At 38.3% G+C, this 19,918-nt stretch overlaps 3 protein-coding genes across 3 annotated transcripts; all 3 read right to left on the reverse strand.

Moving 5' to 3' along the window:
- Positions 1–6,198: 6,198 nt before the first annotated feature.
- LOC105947090 (olfactory receptor 1019-like) lies at positions 6,199–7,152 on the reverse strand. The gene has a single exon (XM_012961976.2). It carries the CDS (start codon positions 7,150–7,152, stop codon positions 6,199–6,201), a length of 954 nt encoding a protein of 317 aa, XP_012817430.2.
- Positions 7,153–13,699: 6,547 nt separating this feature from the next.
- LOC100492666 lies at positions 13,700–17,473 on the reverse strand. Its single transcript, XM_002938314.5, has 6 exons — positions 16,927–17,473; positions 16,410–16,473; positions 16,132–16,206; positions 15,900–16,022; positions 15,677–15,802; positions 13,700–15,591 (listed from the first exon to the last, which is right to left on the reverse strand). Exons 2-6 carry the CDS (start codon positions 16,471–16,473, stop codon positions 14,915–14,917), a joined length of 1,065 nt encoding a protein of 354 aa, XP_002938360.2. The 5' UTR covers positions 16,927–17,473; the 3' UTR covers positions 13,700–14,914.
- A 687-nt stretch (positions 17,474–18,160) lies between these two features.
- LOC116410512 (uncharacterized protein F54H12.2-like) lies at positions 18,161–19,471 on the reverse strand. Its single transcript, XM_031901354.1, has one exon. The coding sequence runs from the start codon at positions 19,469–19,471 to the stop codon at positions 18,161–18,163; it is 1,311 nt and encodes a 436-aa protein (XP_031757214.1).
- Positions 19,472–19,918: the final 447 nt, after the last annotated feature.

The following is a 19,918-nucleotide window of genomic DNA, read 5'->3' on the forward strand; positions in this document are numbered from 1 at the left end:
AGTTCAGGGGAGATTTAGGGTGAAAAAGTATTATTGTAACCACGGCTAAATGGCTGATGCTTTGATCTAAAGGGCCAACTGGACCAAGGCCCAGGGAGGCCTAGCTATTACATGTGCCATTGCTCTGGGTTGAAGTACAGGGTTTCCTCTGTGCATTGCTACTGTTCACACTAGCACCCCATGAATAAGAATTAACTAGTAGTAGACAGATATCTACTTGATAGACAGGTTAAACTTGATGGACATGTCTTTTTTCAACATCACGTTACTATGAATTGTATGCACTTGCAAGGAGAGTTGATATTTGTGTCTAGCAATGCTCCTTATTATTATTGAGGGAGAGGATGGGGGGCAGATATGGCCAACAGTGGACAATGAGTAACAAACTGAACAGGGAAGCAGTAATTGGCAACAGAGATGGATGATATGTAGGTGCTGGTTAAGAAAAGTGACACAGTGTATTATAGGAAATTATTTTCACATTACATACTATTCAGTAAACCCCTCTGCACTTATAATACACTAACTAAAAGCCAGAAAGTAACAGTAAATAAAACATAGTTCATATAAGGGCTAAAAAGCACAGACTAGCACCTCTTAGGACAAGCCACTGAGCACATTTGTCCATTTGCTGAGCACTGTATTAATATTCTGGAGTGAAGTGCTTCTGGACAAGATATTTTTACTCAGATAAGTACATGGCTCCCTAGCACCCTTTGTCCATTGGTGCTCCCTAGCCTGCACCTCTAAATGATGAGCAAGGTTGTGAATATGCCCCCCCCTTACACCTATTCCTAATTCCTGCCCAAATAACAGGAGAGCTAAAGTGATTCAAACTCACTGCCAAATGTTCCAGTCCCAGATGTTAGAGGGCAAACTACTTCGGGCACATAACCAACCATCATTGTGTTTGACACATCTTTTTAGAAACCAACTTGTAGAAACAGGAGAGGAGACATAAAAAACAAAAGCTTCAAACTCATTCTGTAGCTGTCCACAAAAATGTGGAATGGATCATAGGGCTGTCCAGAAACAACATAGGGGCTTACTTATAAAAGGTCATTTTAATAAAATATGTTATGTATCTCTTTAAGAAAATATCTACTGTTTTAGAGAAAATAACCTCTGAAGGTAGTGTTTCTGTATAGGGCAGGAGTCTGTGGAGGCACCGGGGGGGGGGGGGGGGGGGTCGCCGACCCCTTTCTGCAGAGGCCTGTGTCAGCGTATTGAAGCTCTGTGTAATGCTTCAATACGCTTTTTAAACTCAGACTGTTGGGGGCTAGTACCTGTGTGCTTCAGTGTGGCATATGCTGAGGCAGACACGTAGTAGCCAGGGGTTAGGATGCAGCAGGGGCTGTGTAAATGACCTTGGGGGGCTGTATCCGGCCTGCGGGTCGTAGTTTGAGGACCCCTGTTCTAAAGCCACTGCACATGTCTGCTTCCTGTCTCTTTCTTCCTGCCTCTCCTCTGATTGGCTGCTAAAGTTACACATGGTCCGGTGCTGCTATGTTCGGGGATGGAGGGGGGAGCGGGCAGCTCCCATGTGACTCACACTGCAGAGTCAAAAAGTCAAAAAGTGACTGATGAATATGACATGTTTATAAAAGCCAAGTTCCCAAGAAAGAAATACATGGGGGTGTGTAGCTGAGCATCAGTAAGGGTCAGGAAAAGGATCAGTAGGTTTGTCAATAAAGTCATTAGGTAAACTAGGAAAAAAAAACAGAAACAGAAAATATACAAGGATGAAGTGACAGTGCATTGAGAGTAAACTCAAGTACTTCAGATATGTTTTCCATTGCTACTTGTTTTTCGTGAACTTGCAAACTTGAAGAATATATATATATACATATAGTGCAATCTTTATTTATATGTATATATATATATATATATATATAATATCAGTCACAGATATAATGCTCATTGAATGTGAATGAGTGATGAGAAAATAATTGGCATTGTACTTAAAATGGTAGCCACTTAAGATCATATTAAGTGATGTAAGAAACCCCCAAAACTAGGGTTCCCCCTCTGTGCCCATCTTAAAGGTCAACTAGGTTGTGATTTGGGGTAAAAAATAAATTCTGACTTAGATTATTGTAAATATGGCTAAATGGTTGATGCACCAATGTATTTCATTATCTATAATTTTGAACCTTGCTGTAACTGAGAAAATTTTGGCTGAAAAGCGCTTAAACACTAGCTATTGGTAGAACATGGGGTACATGCAACTCTCTTTCTCTGGAAAGGGCCTTCGCTATATGGAAGGAAATAGCTGGAGGGTATTGTTACACTACAACTCCCACTGCCACTGTGTAGTGAAATAGCTCAGATTAAAGGATAGATGGATGCCAGGAGCTCTTGCAATCAAAGTTTAACTCTTTATTGTCCAAGACAAGATGTAGAAATACAGGGATAAATCATATACTCACAATGCAGATATAGGAGACACCTATAGGGATAGGAAAAGAGGATGCCACCGGTTTATCTCGCCTCTTTTGGAGACTGGGCAGGGTAAAGCACCTGTCAGCTTGGCACCACCTTGAGGGAACAGTCTGGATAGTTACTCCACTTCTCAGGTTGATAACCTTTAACTTGTATGGGTCCTATGGCTGGGCATGGATCAGGGTTTTACACTAACCTGTATCCTGCATCTTATCCGTGGCCCTAGGCAACAGTGCCAAATGGAAGGGTACTTACAGCTGTCCTTCTCGTTGGGGCCTAAACTGCCATTGCTATCTAGATCTAACTACCTCACTCTCCTAGAGAGTGCTATAGTGTTCTGCTATTCTTTCTAGTCCTCGTTCACGGGGCTCTGTCCCCGACTACACCAGAGTGGATGTTGCTCTGGGGCAATGGCTTGGCTTTACAGGGGCCTATTTCTGATCCCAGGCTCAGTAGAACTGTCCCTTGAGATTCAGAAGGCAGCCAAAGAGGAAGCCACACCTCCTTGCTAGACACTATATGAGACTGAAATGGGTGTGGTCAACCAGCTAACCAATAAAGCATAGTGACATAACTGTAAACTAGATACATGGGACTTTGCCCAGAAACAGTACAATCAGGAAGAGGTAGGGTTTAAAGCCATAGGGGAGCTTAACCCTATGGGTCCCTACATTAGCATTGGTTCATGCTACAAACCACTCAGCATAAGTGAGAACAATGCAGGCCAGCTACTTTTATACATGGAAGAGGCTTCACAAATAGGTCAAGTTGTTAACATGGGTGACCTACCAGGAAAGACTTTCTTTTGGATCTTGTAATAACTGATACTAATACTGAATTCATCTCTAGCATCTGAGTGGGTGAGCATTTTAAAAATCTCCTATGAGCTTATGCTGCAGAGACAACTCTATAAGGGAGTAACTAAGATACTAAATAGAAGCAAATGAATCCAAAATTATTTTTTAAATATGTAAATAGTAAAAAAATGAACCAAGAAGCAGTGGGTGCCTTAGTAACTGAAGGAGGTAATTTTGTTGATGAGAGCAGAGTAAAAACAGAGATTCTGAACTGTTACTTTTTACCTGTCAGCTTAACTGAGGAACCAGTTTATGAAGGTTTGAATAACATATTTGTATAACTGTTGATTAATAGGTGACTCAGGAGGACTAGAACATGTGAAGGTAAACAAGGCTCAAGGACTTGGCTGTATGATTGCCAAACCTCTTTATTTAATTTTTTAGGATTCTTTAAGTTTGGCATGGTGCTGAGAGATGAGCAAATTGCCAATGTGGTGTCGTTATTCAAAAAGGCTCAGTTTAAAAACTATTGGCCTCCTAGTTTGAGGGAAAGGATCATCAGGGGTACGATATATCAATACTTTTCAAAGCACAGTACTATGAGTTTATGCCAGCATGGTTTTATGCATTTAAGATCTTGCCAGACAATTAGAATTGCCTGCTGTGAAAAGGTGAACAGGAACCTAGACTCTTGGATGGCAGTGGATGTGAACTACTTAGACTTTGCTAAAGCTTTAGATACAGTACAACAATAGATCTAACTGAAGAATAAAGTACAAAGAGTTGTGGAATGTCCTTGGTCCTTTGTTTTTTAATTTGTTTCATTAATGACCTTGAGGTGGGCATTGGAAGTAATGTATGTACTTTTGCTTATAATAGTAAACTGTGCAAAGCAATAAAGAATGTTACCACTTTACTGAGAGATTTGACTAAATCATTTTTGTCCCTACATACCCATTTTCCCTGAGCTATAACAGCATAGTCTGTCTCAGCCTTGGGCTGAGGCATGCTACATTTTTGCTCTACCTGCTCTCAAGTAGCAGTGTTACAGACATAACTTACATTAAAACCTATGAAGGTGAATTGGGCAGAACCTTGACAAAGAAATAATGGCACAAACTCTGGTATAACCTTACACTCCATCAATACAGTGCTTTTAGAAGGGGGGTATAAAGTTCTCTTTCACTAGTACTTAGCTCTAAAGTCGTACAATAATTCAGATAATCAATGTTTTTGAGGTTGTCCTTTATCAAGTAAATAGGCCTCATATATGGTGGTCTTGCCCATCAGTGACTCAAATCTGATTAAGAGTTTATAACTTGATGTATTTTCTTATGTATGCCAATCGACAGAAAGATCCTTATATGGCACTCATGGGTACTCGCCTTGCAGGTGTTTCTCATATTCAACAACATTCACTTAATCACATTTTCCTAGCAGCAAGGCAGAAGGTCCACATCTATAAATGCTGAAATATTAAAAAACAAAATCAACTGAATCTTTGTAAATAAAAAAATGAAAAAACAGTCTCATCACAGATAAATATGATTTATTCTTAAAGGGGCAGTATACACTGAAAAACACCTTTGCTGAAAAAACAAACCTTTTCTAAGCAGCCTTTGAGTAGCTCATCAGGTGATTCTCAGTGGACTGGTAATTATTTTTCTCAGCTCCTTTGAAGTTGATCAGGGATCAGAAAGTCACAGGAAGGGAAACCAGATTTATATTGTGCAGTGGCAGATACAACAGAAACCATGGATATTTCTTACTTAAAACAATAGGCAACACAGCACAAGTTCTGTTTTATGTCTACTGTCCCTTTAAAGATCTGGCAGCCTTGGATAAACTATAGGATTAGCGGTACCTTACCCTCTCATCTTTTAACCATTTAAGGATATGACAAAAGAGCTGAGTACTTTATGCACAACTTTATTCATTTTTTTTCTCTTTTTGATGCTGTGAGATGTACAAGAATAACTGTATACCTGTTCCCTCATATTCTCAAATGTATTCCAAGGTTACATCAATACTGGAAATTTGCATTCTATTGGTGTTTTGCAAAACAATTAATATAAGGGTTTAAAAGGATGTACATGCATGTCCGTCCATTTTAATTTTTAAAAGGATAGTCTTTTTCTCTGTAATAATAAAACAGTACCTTGTACATGAGTCCAACTAAGGTACAATTAATCCTTATTGGCGGTAAAAAAATCCTGTTGGGTTAAATTAACATTTGAAAGATTTTTAGCAGACATAAGGTATGAGGGAAAGACCCCTTAACCGGAAAACAGATGTTTTACTTGTACTAACTATTGTAAAAAAACCTATGCATATTTTAATTCACCTGGGAGTTTGAAGTGCATATGGACCACATAGCCAAGGGTCACTTCATTTATTTTGAAGGGAAGAAATGAAAAAAAGAATGTATATGTACAGGATTTCTTATCTGGAAACCCATTATCCAGAAAACTTTGAAGGCCATCTCCCATCCATCCAGAACCTATAGATTGCCAGTCTGGGCCTGGTCCTATCTGTGTAGTGGGGGGTTCTTTTGCAGTTTGTATTTGGAGTATGTCAGTTCTGTTTTGGTGGGTCCAGTTGGGCAGCATCTGGGTCTTCCTTGCAAAGACTAGCAACTCAGGAATGGAGAATACTATGTTATGGTTAATCACATTGACATGTTACACTTTGAATGGCCCCCATTACTAAAATAGAGCCTAACTCCCATCCTATTTACAACAGTGGCAAGAGCAGGAGAGATAGACAATGTCATATAAAGAATATAAAGACTACTAACTCAAGCGCATTAATTCATTTTCATACTATTATTACAGTGGGGACTGCTGTTCTATAGACCAAACCAGCTTCATTCTTATTGCAGAAGACCAGAAATATAAACACCATGTACCTTTTGTTTAGAACCAGTCAGCCATAAAGGCTATAAATGCTCTCATATTCTTTAGGCAGAATCATCCAGTTTACACTTTAGAGCAAACGTTTCAGGTAAAGTTCTTCTACATGCAGACATAAGATCTTTGTTCCTTAGACTATAGATTAAGGGGTTTAGCAAAGGGTTAATTACAGAGTAGATTACAGACACTATCCTGTTTAAAAGAAATAGGTAACTTGTGGTCGGAACAAAATAAATGAAAATGATGGATGCATAGAAAATAGAAACCACTGTGATGTGCGATGTACAGGTGGAGAAAGCTTTACGTTTTCCATCATTGCTTTTGATTTTGAGGACGGCGCTGATAATATGGACATATGGAAGAAAAGTAATTGCAAAGGCTAAAAGTCCTAAAATTCCTCCAACAACAAATATAACAACAAAATTAATGAATGTGTCAGTGCAAGAGAGCTGGAACAAGTGGGGCAGGTCACAAAAGAAATTATGAATGATTTTTGACCTACAGAATGTCAGTCTCAGTGAAAAGAGAGTGTGCACCAATGAATAAAGGAGCCCAAGAATCCAAACGACTGATATCATCTGAGCACAAACCTTCCAGGACATGATTTGAGTATAATGCAGAGGGTGACAGACAGCAACATATCTGTCATAGGACATGGCTGCCAGCAAGAAAAGCTCTGCGCTGGCAAAATAAATGAAGAAAAACATTTGAGTGATACAGGCAGGATAGGATATTGTTGTGCTCTTGGAGATGAAGTCAGAGAGCATCCTTGGTACGGTGACTGATGAGTATGACATGTCTAGAAAGGCCAAGTTCCCAAGAAAGAAATACATGGGGGTGTGTAGCTGAGCATCAGTAAGGGACAGGAAAAGGATCAGAAGGTTTATCAATGATGTTATTAAATAGATTAGTAAGAAAACCAGAAATAGAAAATACTTAACATGGGGTTGGTGTGACAGTGCAGTGAGAGTAAACTCAGATACCTTAGTTATGTTTTCCATTTCTTTCCAATTTTTTGTGAACCTGCATCTTAAAATAATAACATGTACAGTGCGGTATTTATATATATTGAAAAAGAAACGGAGTGGGAGCTATTTAAATCACCATACATCAGTCACTGACATAATGTTCTTTGCAAGTTGATCCCTGCTTTTATAGCCAAGCATTGTCCCAATAGATAATGTACATCTGGGATCTGAGTGAGAGGATCTATGGCAGAAGCCTAAAGTCTCCGGATATTAATTAGAGAAGCTGATTTGATTTTAAGAGGAATTCTCATAAATGATTGGAGTAACTTAATTAAAAAGAAATTGGTGCTGAACTTAAAATAGCAGTATAGTGAGATTACATTTGTGATGTGAGTTAGGGTGAAAAAGTATTATTGTTACCACGGCTAAATGGTTGGTGCTATGATCTAAAGTGGTTCCTGAGCAAAGGCTGGACCTCCAAGGGGGGACTTGAACTGAAAAAGGACCAACTGGACCAGGGAGGCCTAGCTATTACACGTGCCATTGCCCTGGGGTGAAGTACAGGGTTTCCTCTGTGCATTGCTACTGTTCACACTAGCACCCCATGAATAAGAATTAACTAGTAGTAGACAGATTTCTACTTGATAGACAGGTTAAACTTGATGGACATGTCTTTTTTCAACATCATGTTACTATAAATTGTATACACTTGCGAGGAGAGTTGATATTTGTGTCTAGCACTGCTCCTTTAAATAGTAAATGAGCCCTAAAACAGTTATTATTGAGGGAGAGGATGGAGAGCAGATATGGCCAACAATGGACAATGAGTAATTGGCAACAGAGATGGATGATATGTAGGTGCTGGTTAAAGGAACAGTAACACCAAAAAATGAAAGTGTATAAAAGTAACTAAAATATAATGTGCTGCTGCCCTGCACTGGTAAAAGTTGTGTGTTTACTTCAGAAAGTCTACTATAATTTATATAAATAAGCTGCTATGTAGCCATGGGGGCAGCCATTCAAAGGAGAAAAGGCACAGGCACATAGCAGATAACAGATAAAACACTATTGTATTCTACAGAACTTGTCTGTTATCTGCTATGTAACCTGTGCCTTTTCTCCTTTTTTCCAGCTTGAATGGCTGCCCCCGTGGCTACACAGCAGCTTATTATAGAAATTATAGTAGTGTTACTGTAGCAAACACACCAGTTTTACCAGTGCAGGGCAACAGTGCATTATATTTTTATTACTTTAAAGCTCTTTTATTTTTTGGTGTTACTGTTCCTTTAAGAAAAGTGACAAGGTGTATTATAGGAAACACAGTAGTGAAGCGTCTACACCTTTCGTCAAACCGCCCACTTCCGGTAAAGTGACAGGTGCCCCGCCCCTTTTCTGGTCTAATGCGTCAGATGTCCCGCCCCTTCCGGTTTAAGTCCCACCCACTACACCCATCGATCGACGCTTGAGCCCCGCCCAGTACACCCACAGGAATGTCACCACGTGACCCTGAACAACCAATGGGATGGCTTATTTAAGGGCGGCACCACATGACCCTGAGCAACCAATGGGGATGTCTTATTCAAGGGGCGGCACCACGTGACCCTGAGCAACCAATGGGGATGGATTCATGGTTATTGAGGACATGCCCGGGCATGTATAGTGTTATGCCCGGACACGTCTGTGACTAAAAAAAAAAAAAAAAAGGATTCTGCGCAGTGTGGTTATAGTTTTTGCTGTATATTGTAAAAGCACAAACTCTCTGTAACATGTCGCTATGCCCTCTATTAAACTTTTATTAAAATAACAATAGCACAACCGTTTTTATCCATTAAATTCTCTTTATTAAATAACAAGTCATACAGTAGAATGGTAAACAGTATGAATAGAAACAAAAATGTAATATACAATCAATATTCACATTAAAACACAACATGTATTTACAGTGTTACAAAATATTTACAGCGTCAACCAGGTTGTCTGTAACAAAGGGAAACCTCTTTTCTTTGGAAGTAAACTACCCTGTGTTAATCCTGGTGATGCGGTTGTTAAAGCTTGTTTTTTATAAGGTCCAAGAGACATAGTGTTCAGCGGTGAAGAAGCCCCATGTAACTGTATTTTTACATTGTCCAGAAGTGATCTCGTAGTTGAATTGCCAACAACTGTAGAGGGGATGTTTAATTCAGCCATGGCGTGCATAAAAGAATCCCAGCCATGCGGCATTTTGCTTTTGATCATTCCGTGACTCTGTGTGGTAGTGCGTACCAAGTCCAACATGTTGGAGCCAGGGAGGGTTTTACCTTTGTAAATAAATTCCCCTCTTTCATTCCAAGATGTGATTTCTCCAGCCTGTCGCAGTTTGTTTAACAATAGTTCTGCATTTTTCTTGAAACGGACATTTACATGTCTTAGTATTTCTGGGACAGCATTATCTTCGTTACTGATGGCACTTGGTGTTTGTTGTGTACTATTAGGCATTAGCAATGTTAAAGTTGACAATTCCTTTGCATCCTGTTTAGCAAATACCAAGTATCTCTGCAACACAGTTGTGTATCTTTTAATTTTTTCATCATCTGATAAGTCATTCCTATGTAAAATTTCACTGATTTCAGTATCTAAACGCTGTGTAACACTCTGGCGGATGTCAGGTACTGCGGGAAGGGGTCTTTTTAGCCTGTCAAGTTCAAGCTTGGATACCAGGTACATTTTATCAGCATTTTCCATTATGATTAGCTAGCAGTCTTATTACCAAACAAGCTAGCTATTAACGGAATCGCAAAACTCAAAAGAGGAGCAATGACACCCCCTGTCTGTGTCACAAGCCGTTTTTTACCTCTGATAGGAAATTTTTTATCACTTAGTTTTTTTATAGCTTTTCGCCACCTCTTTAGAATGCTCTTTTGGGGCTTTTTTAGAGGTATTCGCCCTTTAAGCACATTAAGAGCAATTTCACTAATGGCGGCTATCAAATCATTACTGGCTTTTCGTAAAATAGATTTTCTATCAGATGCTCTAGCGGTCACAAGGGCTTTTAAAAGGGCCCAGTTGCGACGCAGTCTGCTAGACATCCTACCACCAATGCATATAGTATTAAGAATGCACACAACAATGAAAAAACTTACTTTTTAGAGCAATTTTTCTTAACTACGTACACCGCTGGTAGGGATGGTGGGAATAGACCCGTTCTTAACCGGAGTTCCTCAGGGGTGTTGGATCTTAAATCAACTAGTAAATACCCATAGGGTTGACTTGTTGCATCCTCAAAAGCTTCTAAAAAGAAACGTGTTTTTCCAGGGTACATTTGTCGTGACAGTGTAATAATTTGTAACTTATCACGCGGATTTTTAAAAAGCACCATATATTTGGTGTTTAAGTTTATTGTCCGGCTTTTCTTACCCTGACAAAACACATTTTGCACAAGATACATAATACTTAAATTTCTGTGATGCACATACTTGGTAAATGCTTTTTCTATTTCAACATTCTCACTAGCACTTTCCATAAGGTCATCAACAATTGTCAAATTTACCTTACCAGGAGGGAACAAATCATCATCCATAAATGTTTGAGGCAGACCCTCAATAAACCTAATATGGGGAAATGAAGAAGATAATTCATCATACAATTTTTGCCAGCATGCATAAAACCAAACAATATTATCAGGTTTGTGTGACAAAAGTGTCTCAGCATTGACTAATAGCTGTTTTACAAAATAACTTTTCCCTGAATTTGATGGTCCTGCTAAAATACAGGAGAATGGATGTTGAAGCCGTGTATCCATGGCCTCTATTTAGTAGCCAAAAGGTAATGTTGTAAAATCGTTTGACAGCTGTCTCTTTGTATAAACACACTTTTGTGTTTTCCGTAGTGTCCTGGTCTCTATCTGCCAACGTTTCTTGTTTCTGACAATACCAGATTGTTCTGTTCCTATTGTCTTTTGCGTCTTAACATCTGTATTGTGTGGGTAATCCAGAACCAGATCTTTCAGGCTGTCAAAATTAATAACCTGGGTGTTAGCAACATTGAGCGTTATGCCTTTCACTTTCAAGGTTGTTTTACCAGTGTTAAGCCTGTAACCATATGTCTTGGGCCCTGCAGATACAAATTCTGTGATATGTGTGTTATTTGGCACCTCACTGGTCAGTTCACCCAGATAATCACCCAGTGGTGGATTCCAGTCACCTTCTTTACTCACAAAAATAACAGAGTCTGTGTCATGATAGAGGCACCTTTCTTGTAGCCTGTCTAGAAGTTTGTATAATTCTAGTCTGGCATATGCTGTAGTAAAACAGGCTATAAAGATGTTGGTGTTTTTATTGATTGTGTACCGTTCCTTACTGTATTTCCAATTTACAGCAGCTGTCTCATCATTTATAAAATTAACCTCAGAAAGTTCATAGTAAGGCAGAAATGCTAACTTAAAAAGTTCATCGGGGTCTGTGACAATGCTGGTGTGTGGTAGGTTAGACCTCTGGCCAAACTTGCCCCACAATGAATTGAGAAATAATTTGGAAATTTGACGTTTTGTAGGGTTTACGGCTATCTTATCAGCACGTAACTGTATGCCCTCTTTTTCATAAAATGCGGCAATGTATTGTTTTTTCTTGGCCGCATCAGTACACCAGTTTGGATAACCTGATGCTTCTTGTTTGTCCCTGAGGTGTAGATTAATGTATTGTGTAAACAAGTCATTGCTGGAATTGTCAAAATGCCAGATCTCATAGATTTGTGCTATTCTGTAACCCTTTTCTATAGCTACCTCTAGTTCCATAGTCGTCCACGTACCAGTCAGAGAGCGCTGCTCATCAGAGTGTGTGCATAGTTCTGCCTGACAATTCAAAGCACATGTGTAACAGAGAGGGAACATGAGTTTTTTGTTCAGTTTCATAGGTAAGACTGGAAAAAACAAATCCCTTGGTGGGTATACTTTGACCTTAGCAAGACCAAAGTATTTTTTGATGTAACCAAAATTTTCGTAAATTATTTTTGGGTGCCCAACTGGATAGGTCTTGGTTTTATTAACAAAGGGGTAAAGGCTAGTGAAATCATAATAATTTATGTTTTCACCATCCTCTACTTTGTGATACAGTTTGATAGCGTTTGTTCTACCGCCATAAAGCGCATCACGGGGATCCAGGGGTATTGGAAACTGCATTTTATGGATAAATTCTTTAAGCCGTTCATCCTTTTCAAGCATTTCATGCCATTCATGCTCCCACATCAAACGAATTATAAAGCCACATTCTTGCAGATATCTTTTTTTAACCAAAAATGTGTAGTATAATTGTCCGTATGTTGAATTTGTTACATCATTGGAGTCAGCCTCATTGTAGCAAACAGGACAACCATGATAAAAACAGCCCTGAAATTCAAAAGCAACGTGCTTACCATCAACAAAAGCATAGCCGTCCAAAAAGTACCTTCCAACCCTCCTTTCACCACCCCTTAATGCATGCTGTATAGGAATATTTTCTGTATGTGCTACATACAAAAGCCACTGGATAGCCGGTGTAGAAAAACGTTTTTGTGTCTTGTGGTAATTGTCTCCTGGTACAATGGCTATAGTGTTTAATGGTATGAATTTAAATCTGTACATAGCCATGCAGACAGACGCCAGTGTAACAAGTTGAAAAGGATCAATAGATCTACGGACTACAACACGCCTCTTTTTACGCTTACAGTAATATGTACGTTTCTTTTTTGTCATTGCCATGATCCTGTCTCTGTAACACTCACAGGCCTTTCTTAAAACCTCCACATCCTGTTTGCAATATGCTTTTAGTTCTTTCTGAAAATTAAATGTGTCATCTTTGTGTTCTGTGTACCATGTCATGAATTCATTTTTCTCACCAGGCATCATGTAATCTGTACCATAAAATTTGATGCTTGGCATGGGCCCAATATAGTTTTGATTTTGCTCTGTGTTAAAAAAATGTGGAAAATAACCTTTGGACCCTGAAAAGCCCATAGCTTCTGGTAATTTACTGAGCTTCATGGGCAGGAAGTTTAAAGAGTCTATGAACCGCATTTTCAAATCAGGTAGTGTTACGCACAACAGTTTACCCCCTTGATTTATTATTTGTATTTGGAGTTTTTCCCTGATCAGTTCTTGAACAATAAAATACGAATCGTACCTCCCTGCATTGTGTGCAATGAATGTGTAATGGTCAAATACGCCACTAGTAAAAAACTGGACAAATTTTTGCACACAGTCGTTACCTTCAAACTCCCAAGCGGGGGAACCGTGCAAGTTTGCGGCATAGATGTAATTTGGAATGTGTGTGCCTGTCTCCTGCATGCATTCAAAATCATAGATAATGTATTTTTCACACCTTTTTTGTGCTTTGCACTTTTGCATGTAACAAATGTGTGTGTCAAATTTCCCAACACGCACACCACACACACTGCAGCGCAGCCCACCACATTTATGCTCATCCCCATTACACACATATCGGTAGCAGGAGTCACAAAACGTTTTAAGTCTACAAATGCTCTCGTCATCAAGAGCCAGCTGTCTATGCAATTCCAAACAGTCTTTTGAACGACAAAACACACGACAGTTAAAACACCTAGGATGAATACCTATTTCATCCCTACAATCCATTCTATGACATGCTTTACAAAACTGCTGACAGCCATGATTATTCTTGTGGTGATACACAGAATTGCATCTCTCACAAAAGTATGACTCACCAATAAAACTTTTCACATTTTTAATACCATAATAATGGTTTTCATGGTGTAAAACAAATAAAATCTTTTCTCTGGATGCCGCCCCTGTATGATAAAACTGCCAGCGCCCCTGACTGAAATACAGAATTTTAATGTTAACGTTTAAGTAATTTTCAAACTCCGCAATGTCATTAAAAGACACTAGCTGATCCTCTGGTATGTCTAGAACCCTGTGTAACTGTTTGGCACGTTCTAGTAAAACGGCATCACCGACATCATCATTATCCATCAAGGCGTATAGACTGGCTGCCAGACACAGATTTGTAGTATAATTGTTAAAATCATACAACCATTGCTTTTTACCACTGATAATTTTGCTGTAAGGGATTGCACGCAACCGTTTTTTCACACCACCGCGCCTATTCCTGATCACAACTACCACAAGTTTTAGAGAATTGCCAGCAAGACATTCTGCATTACTCTGTAAAGCATTCGCAATGCAATTCAAAAAAGTGTCAGCATTAAAAGCTTCACTAGACTGTTTTGTGGAATATACAGGGTCAAAAGCATTCCCACCCTCAAGACGCAACTGTACAAAATCTCCTGGTGCTATGTCTGGTAAGGTTCTGTTCAGTAAATTTTGAATACTGGAATGCACAGCATTAACAGCATCCACAAATGAGTGTATTCTGTCTAAGTTTATAAATCTAAAATGGTCAATATACATAACACCGTTAAAGTTGGCTAGGTCTCTCTGTTGATGGTAAATAGCATCTAAATATACACCAGTATTTTGATCATGATCAGCATTAACAGCTTCCAAACACAGTCTTTGGTCACTGTCCTGTACATTACTGCGCCCACTATTCTGTTGCGTGGCCTGTATTTGTAACCTATCAGATTTGTGTGGTGTGTCATGTGTTTTGAGGACCCCTGATTGAATGGGTAAAGAAGTCGATGTTGTAGCATGCAGATTTGCATTGTTACAACAAAGACGTCTATGTGCCCTAGCCTTCAAAGAAGCCCTGGCACTTATTAACATTTTAACAGCCCGATTGATAGTTTTAGTTCTGTTCACAGACAGTTTGGGAAATTTTTCTAACCTACCACCACCAACCATTTTTAGTCATGCTGTTTCACCTATTTCTTTTTCAAAAGCCTTAAGAACCTTACTTAATTTTGTGTACTTTTCAGAAACAGCTATTATCTCTGCACCCTTAGACTCTTCAGGCGCCGTACTACCTAATGCCATGGCCTGTCTGTTAAGGTGCCCTAAAAAATTAACCATGTTAAGCCATCTGTGGTTTAGACTCCCCATATGACTCAATGCACTCTGTACTTTTTTACTCCAAGTTCTAAGACCTGTAAAATGTAAAATGTGAGTATACAGGCCTTCTGCTGGTAACGCAACATCTAAACTGTTTTCTGTTTGTGTTTCTGCGACGCGTTTTTGTTTAGCAGGTGGGGTATTTTCATATGTGAGTTGCCTCTTCACATTACTTACACCCCTACCAGCTAAAGGTGTGCTCTGTATAACAGACTGCTTTGGAACATACCTGATAACATTACTTGGTATTATACATGCTGACTCACCACCCTTGACAGCTTGTGATGTAGATTCATCAAGATTAGAAACTGGAGACAATGGCAAGGTCCTTATTGATCCATTAAAATCATTTTTTAGTAATGGCTTTGATTTAACGACTTCTGTTTTGTGGAGTCCAGGAACAACAGGATTTGTGATGTTTTTGGTTGCTCTTCTTTCTTTTGTATCAGATATCTGGCCTGTTTTACTTCTCTTAGCTGTAAAGAGACAAGAAAAAATAGAATTAAAAAAAATGTAAATACTATTTAAAAGAAGATTAGTTTGCTATAGTTCTGTACTTACATGTTTTAGTTGTTCTATTGTGTATTTCAGCTTGGGTTACTTTACGTGGGGCTGAAGGCATCAAAACACGCTCTACAGGGGGAATATTCTCCTTTTCTGATGCGTTATTTGCCTTGATTTTTTTACCTGAAGAGACAAAATCATAAACTAATTAGGTACCTTGGTGAAAAAACAAAACAAAACAAAAACAAAGCAACAACATGTCTTATTAATGTACACTCACGAAATGTTTTCCCCCTTTTTTCAGTCTGTGATGGTTTTTTGTGTGTTGCACGGCTCTCAACATTATGCGCAATGATCTCAATGTCGGGCTCTTTTAGAGTTGCACAGTCAAGAATGTTTAGGTCTAAAATAAAAATATAGTTTTCTAAGCGCCGTGGTTATGATATCATACGTTATATTTGAGCCCTATACTAATAACTGTGATTAATGTACAAACAATACAGTACGCTTACCTCTAGCTGTTAGTCCTAAAATATCTTCTGTTTGTGAATAGGGCAATGGTGGTAATACAACATCCATAACAGCCGCTATAACAAAAATGAAATAATAAATAAAAAAAAAAGATAGCAAGTTTACTAATTAAACAATGATTACTGTATCAAACATACAGTAAAGACAGGTAGATAGATAGATAGATAGATAGATGATAGATAGATAGATAGATAGATAGATAGACACATAGATAGATGATAGATAGATAGCTACATAGAAAGATAAAGTAAAAACATACCTAACTGAGAATCTGTAATGTCCCCAAAGTTGTTAAACATGCTATTAGCGCTGTGTTGAGACATCTAGAAATACAACACAATACAAATAATGTAATGTAATATTGAAGCTATACTAACATTATTTACATCAATTTAACAGACTTATAAATCTACGCTGGGACGTTATCCTTATAATATATACTAAAATAAGCGTCTGAAAAAACAGTCTAAATTTTAGGAAACCATCAGCCCTCTATGTGTGAACAACAGGCTGTTTACAGAGTATACTAAAATGATGTGCATAAACAGAACATAAAAGTATAACATTTTAATAAGCTTTAGTTGCACAAAATATAGAACAAAAGCCATCAAATAACTAAATAATAATTAATTTTAAGAAATAAATGCGATTAAAATGTTCTGTATATAACAATTACAAAAATATATATAGCAATTAATAAGGTATAACTAAAAAAAAATATATATATATATAAATCTACAAGTATAAAAATATGAAAGATATAAAATAATACATACCTTGTTTTTTTATCGTCAGAAAAATGTTTCTGTGAATAAAACTTTTGTATTGTCCAGGTCTCATGGTACGCTGTATTTATGGCCATCCTGTATTACCGCCCATAGATGCCTTGTTTTTGCGATTGGCTAGGCCTAAATTACGCCCCAAAACTATCTGCACTGCTATTGGGTCTGCTTAAATTATAAGTTTTAGATATTACCATATTTAACACTCCCCCTCAACTTATAATTAATTAGACTAGATACCATTTAAACATATGTTGCTAATTTGTATATGCTTTTGTCCCTGATCATGTTCCTGTGGTCAAGAGTCCCCAGACACAGAGTGTCCTGAGTGCTTAGATAATTGATATAGCATATGTGCTTTGTCTTTTGTTTCTGGCCAGTTCCCGAGGTCATATCTCCCAGACACATGTGGTACTTATTGCCAATATAATTGATATAGCATATGTGCTTTTGTCTTTTGTTTCTGGTCAGTTACTGATGGCCAAAGGGCATACATCTGTCATTAGTGATTATATATTTGAAACGGTCACACTTCCCTAATATGTTCACTGACAACCCCCCCCCCCCCCCCCCCCCCCCTTTGCATCTCAAACTAGCATGTATCACTTTTGCTTTAGAAAATACACACAAATGTTGTCCATTATTAAATAAGTTTATTGTATAGTTTAATAGTATCAGTTACAGATCATAGCTGTGTTTTCACAATACGGTATACATGTTTGATTGTTATGACAACACTGTCTAAGTCTAAATGTTAAATACAGCATACGTTTATTTACAAAATGTTTTACTATTCTATCATTTCTTTTAAAATCACTATTAAAGAATTTTAATACATTTTTATAAGACACACCACGGGCTATATGGTGTAACATGAATATACAGTAATGACCGCAGTATGAGCTAACAGTATCCTGTAGCTGTCTATTTTGGTATGTTATTCTTGTAGAATTTCTTTTTAAAAATTGTATAAAATCCTTAGGAAATACAACATTTTCTGGTGATAACCCATAGCTATCAAAAAATATAGAGTTCTTATTATCACATAAAATGATCAAGATCCAGTGACGGCCTCGTTTTTCTGAACTGTCTGTATTTACAATATATGCAGCAGGCTTCTGTTGGACCTTATGTCGCGGTAATAAATCACATGGAAACACACCCATAAACATTCTCTGGGCAATTGCATCTGATTTCATAATGTGGGTAATTTCCAAGTTATTCATTTTTAATTGTAGTCATACAATATTTCTCTTCTATTATTGATCTCAATAATGTTTGCATTTACAGAATATACAATCATATTAATGGTGTTTGGTGTAGGTTCTGCAAATCTTATTTCAGCTCTTAGATTGCCCGTCTTTACTAGAGAGAAATGTGCTCCGGGTTCTTGATCTGGTGATAAATCAAATCCAAATAAAGTAAAACCATTCATAAACTCTTCACGATCCACTGAAATCCCATTATCTGATTTTTGCTTGCCAGAAAGGTGTACAAGGGCCATGTATTCACGAATTGCTGCGTCATTTTGGAAGGTAGGCTGAAATCCTCTCCCACCAGGTACCTGTTGTCCGTCAACATATAAAGCCGCGTGACTTATATTATAATGATGGAAACATAATGGATTCCTCTGGTAGCTTCCACTGAAAGCCTCATTATCCACAAATCCTAATATTACAATTTTAGGAATTTGCCCCAGAAAGAGATTTTCGTGGTTTGTGATCCTTGTGCCTGCAGGTATACTGTATACTTTCAGAGAAACTCGATCAATGGCATACTTTGCGTTTGTTGTCAACAGCGCTTGGCTGTGGCCTATTCTGACTGCTGGAGAGACCTGCACTCTTTTAACATAGAGGGCCGCTTGTAATATTTGCACTTTATAGTGTTCAGCATCAGCAGTCATCAGACAAAAAGCGTCTTTATTTCTGGATAGTTTAATTTTGAGATCAAGTCCATTCAGAATCAGGCGCGGTGAATTAAAAACATCACCATAAATGGGCCCTATAATTTCTACAGTTTTTGAGCCGGCTGTAAACCGGGCCCTTTTGTTGAATCCTGTATTTTCCCCATTAGGCGTCCTATCATGATGATGGCCGGCTGTGTCTTTATAAAATAAGCCGGCCGTGAATTGTGAAGATAGAGTTTGTGGGCTATAGTTCAGGAGGGTTTCAATGTAAGCTCTGTAAGTATATAGATTATCAGATTGTGAAATGAGTCGATCACCCAAAGTTATATCCACTTGGTTAAAGAGACTGGCTATAGGGTAATTGATAAAGCCCACACGAGCCCCATCCCCTATAACTGTGTTATCTTGTTTAACAATTTTACAAAGTATGTACAAGAGTGTGTTATTTAGGTCATAATAATATTCACCACTCCCTGATATAAAAAATTCCAGCGGCGCATTGTCTGCAAGTGCCGCTATGGGCTGAGACTCTACATATAGGGATTTTTCAATACTTGTCTGTGTAGGAGGTATTTGAAAGATGTCCAGTTCAGATTTAGCACATTCATCAGAACTGTCGTGTACAAAAGCCATGTTGCTCTCTTAAAAGATGTCACCGGGTGAACGTCTAGCTGTTTTCTGCACACGGCGTCTTTTACGTTGTGTGCTTTTATTGGTTGCCATTGTTAAGAAAGCTGAATTATAACGCCTCTTATATTTCCTTGGCTTTTTACTTATGTATGCAATGCCTGATCCTTCTTGTTCTTGCGCTGGTCGGGTCATTCTATCCATAACAGCTGTTGAGACATTGGCAACTGCGTCTTTGACTATGTTTCTCGCAGCATTCTTTACATGTGGTTTTATAATTTCTAGGCCTCTTCGAAAAATCGGGGAGATAGTCCTAAAAAAACCGCGGAAGAGACCCCCGATTCCTGCTCCATACATATATTCACTGCCACGGAACCCATCCAGCCCATGGCCACTTTGTGTAATGTAATAATGGGTATATACAGCCGGATCCCCATACGTTCTTTTGGACAG

Source organism: Xenopus tropicalis, chromosome 4, assembly GCF_000004195.4.
Source record: "Xenopus tropicalis strain Nigerian chromosome 4, UCB_Xtro_10.0, whole genome shotgun sequence".
In the NCBI taxonomy this organism is placed as follows: Eukaryota; Metazoa; Chordata; class Amphibia; order Anura; family Pipidae; genus Xenopus; species Xenopus tropicalis.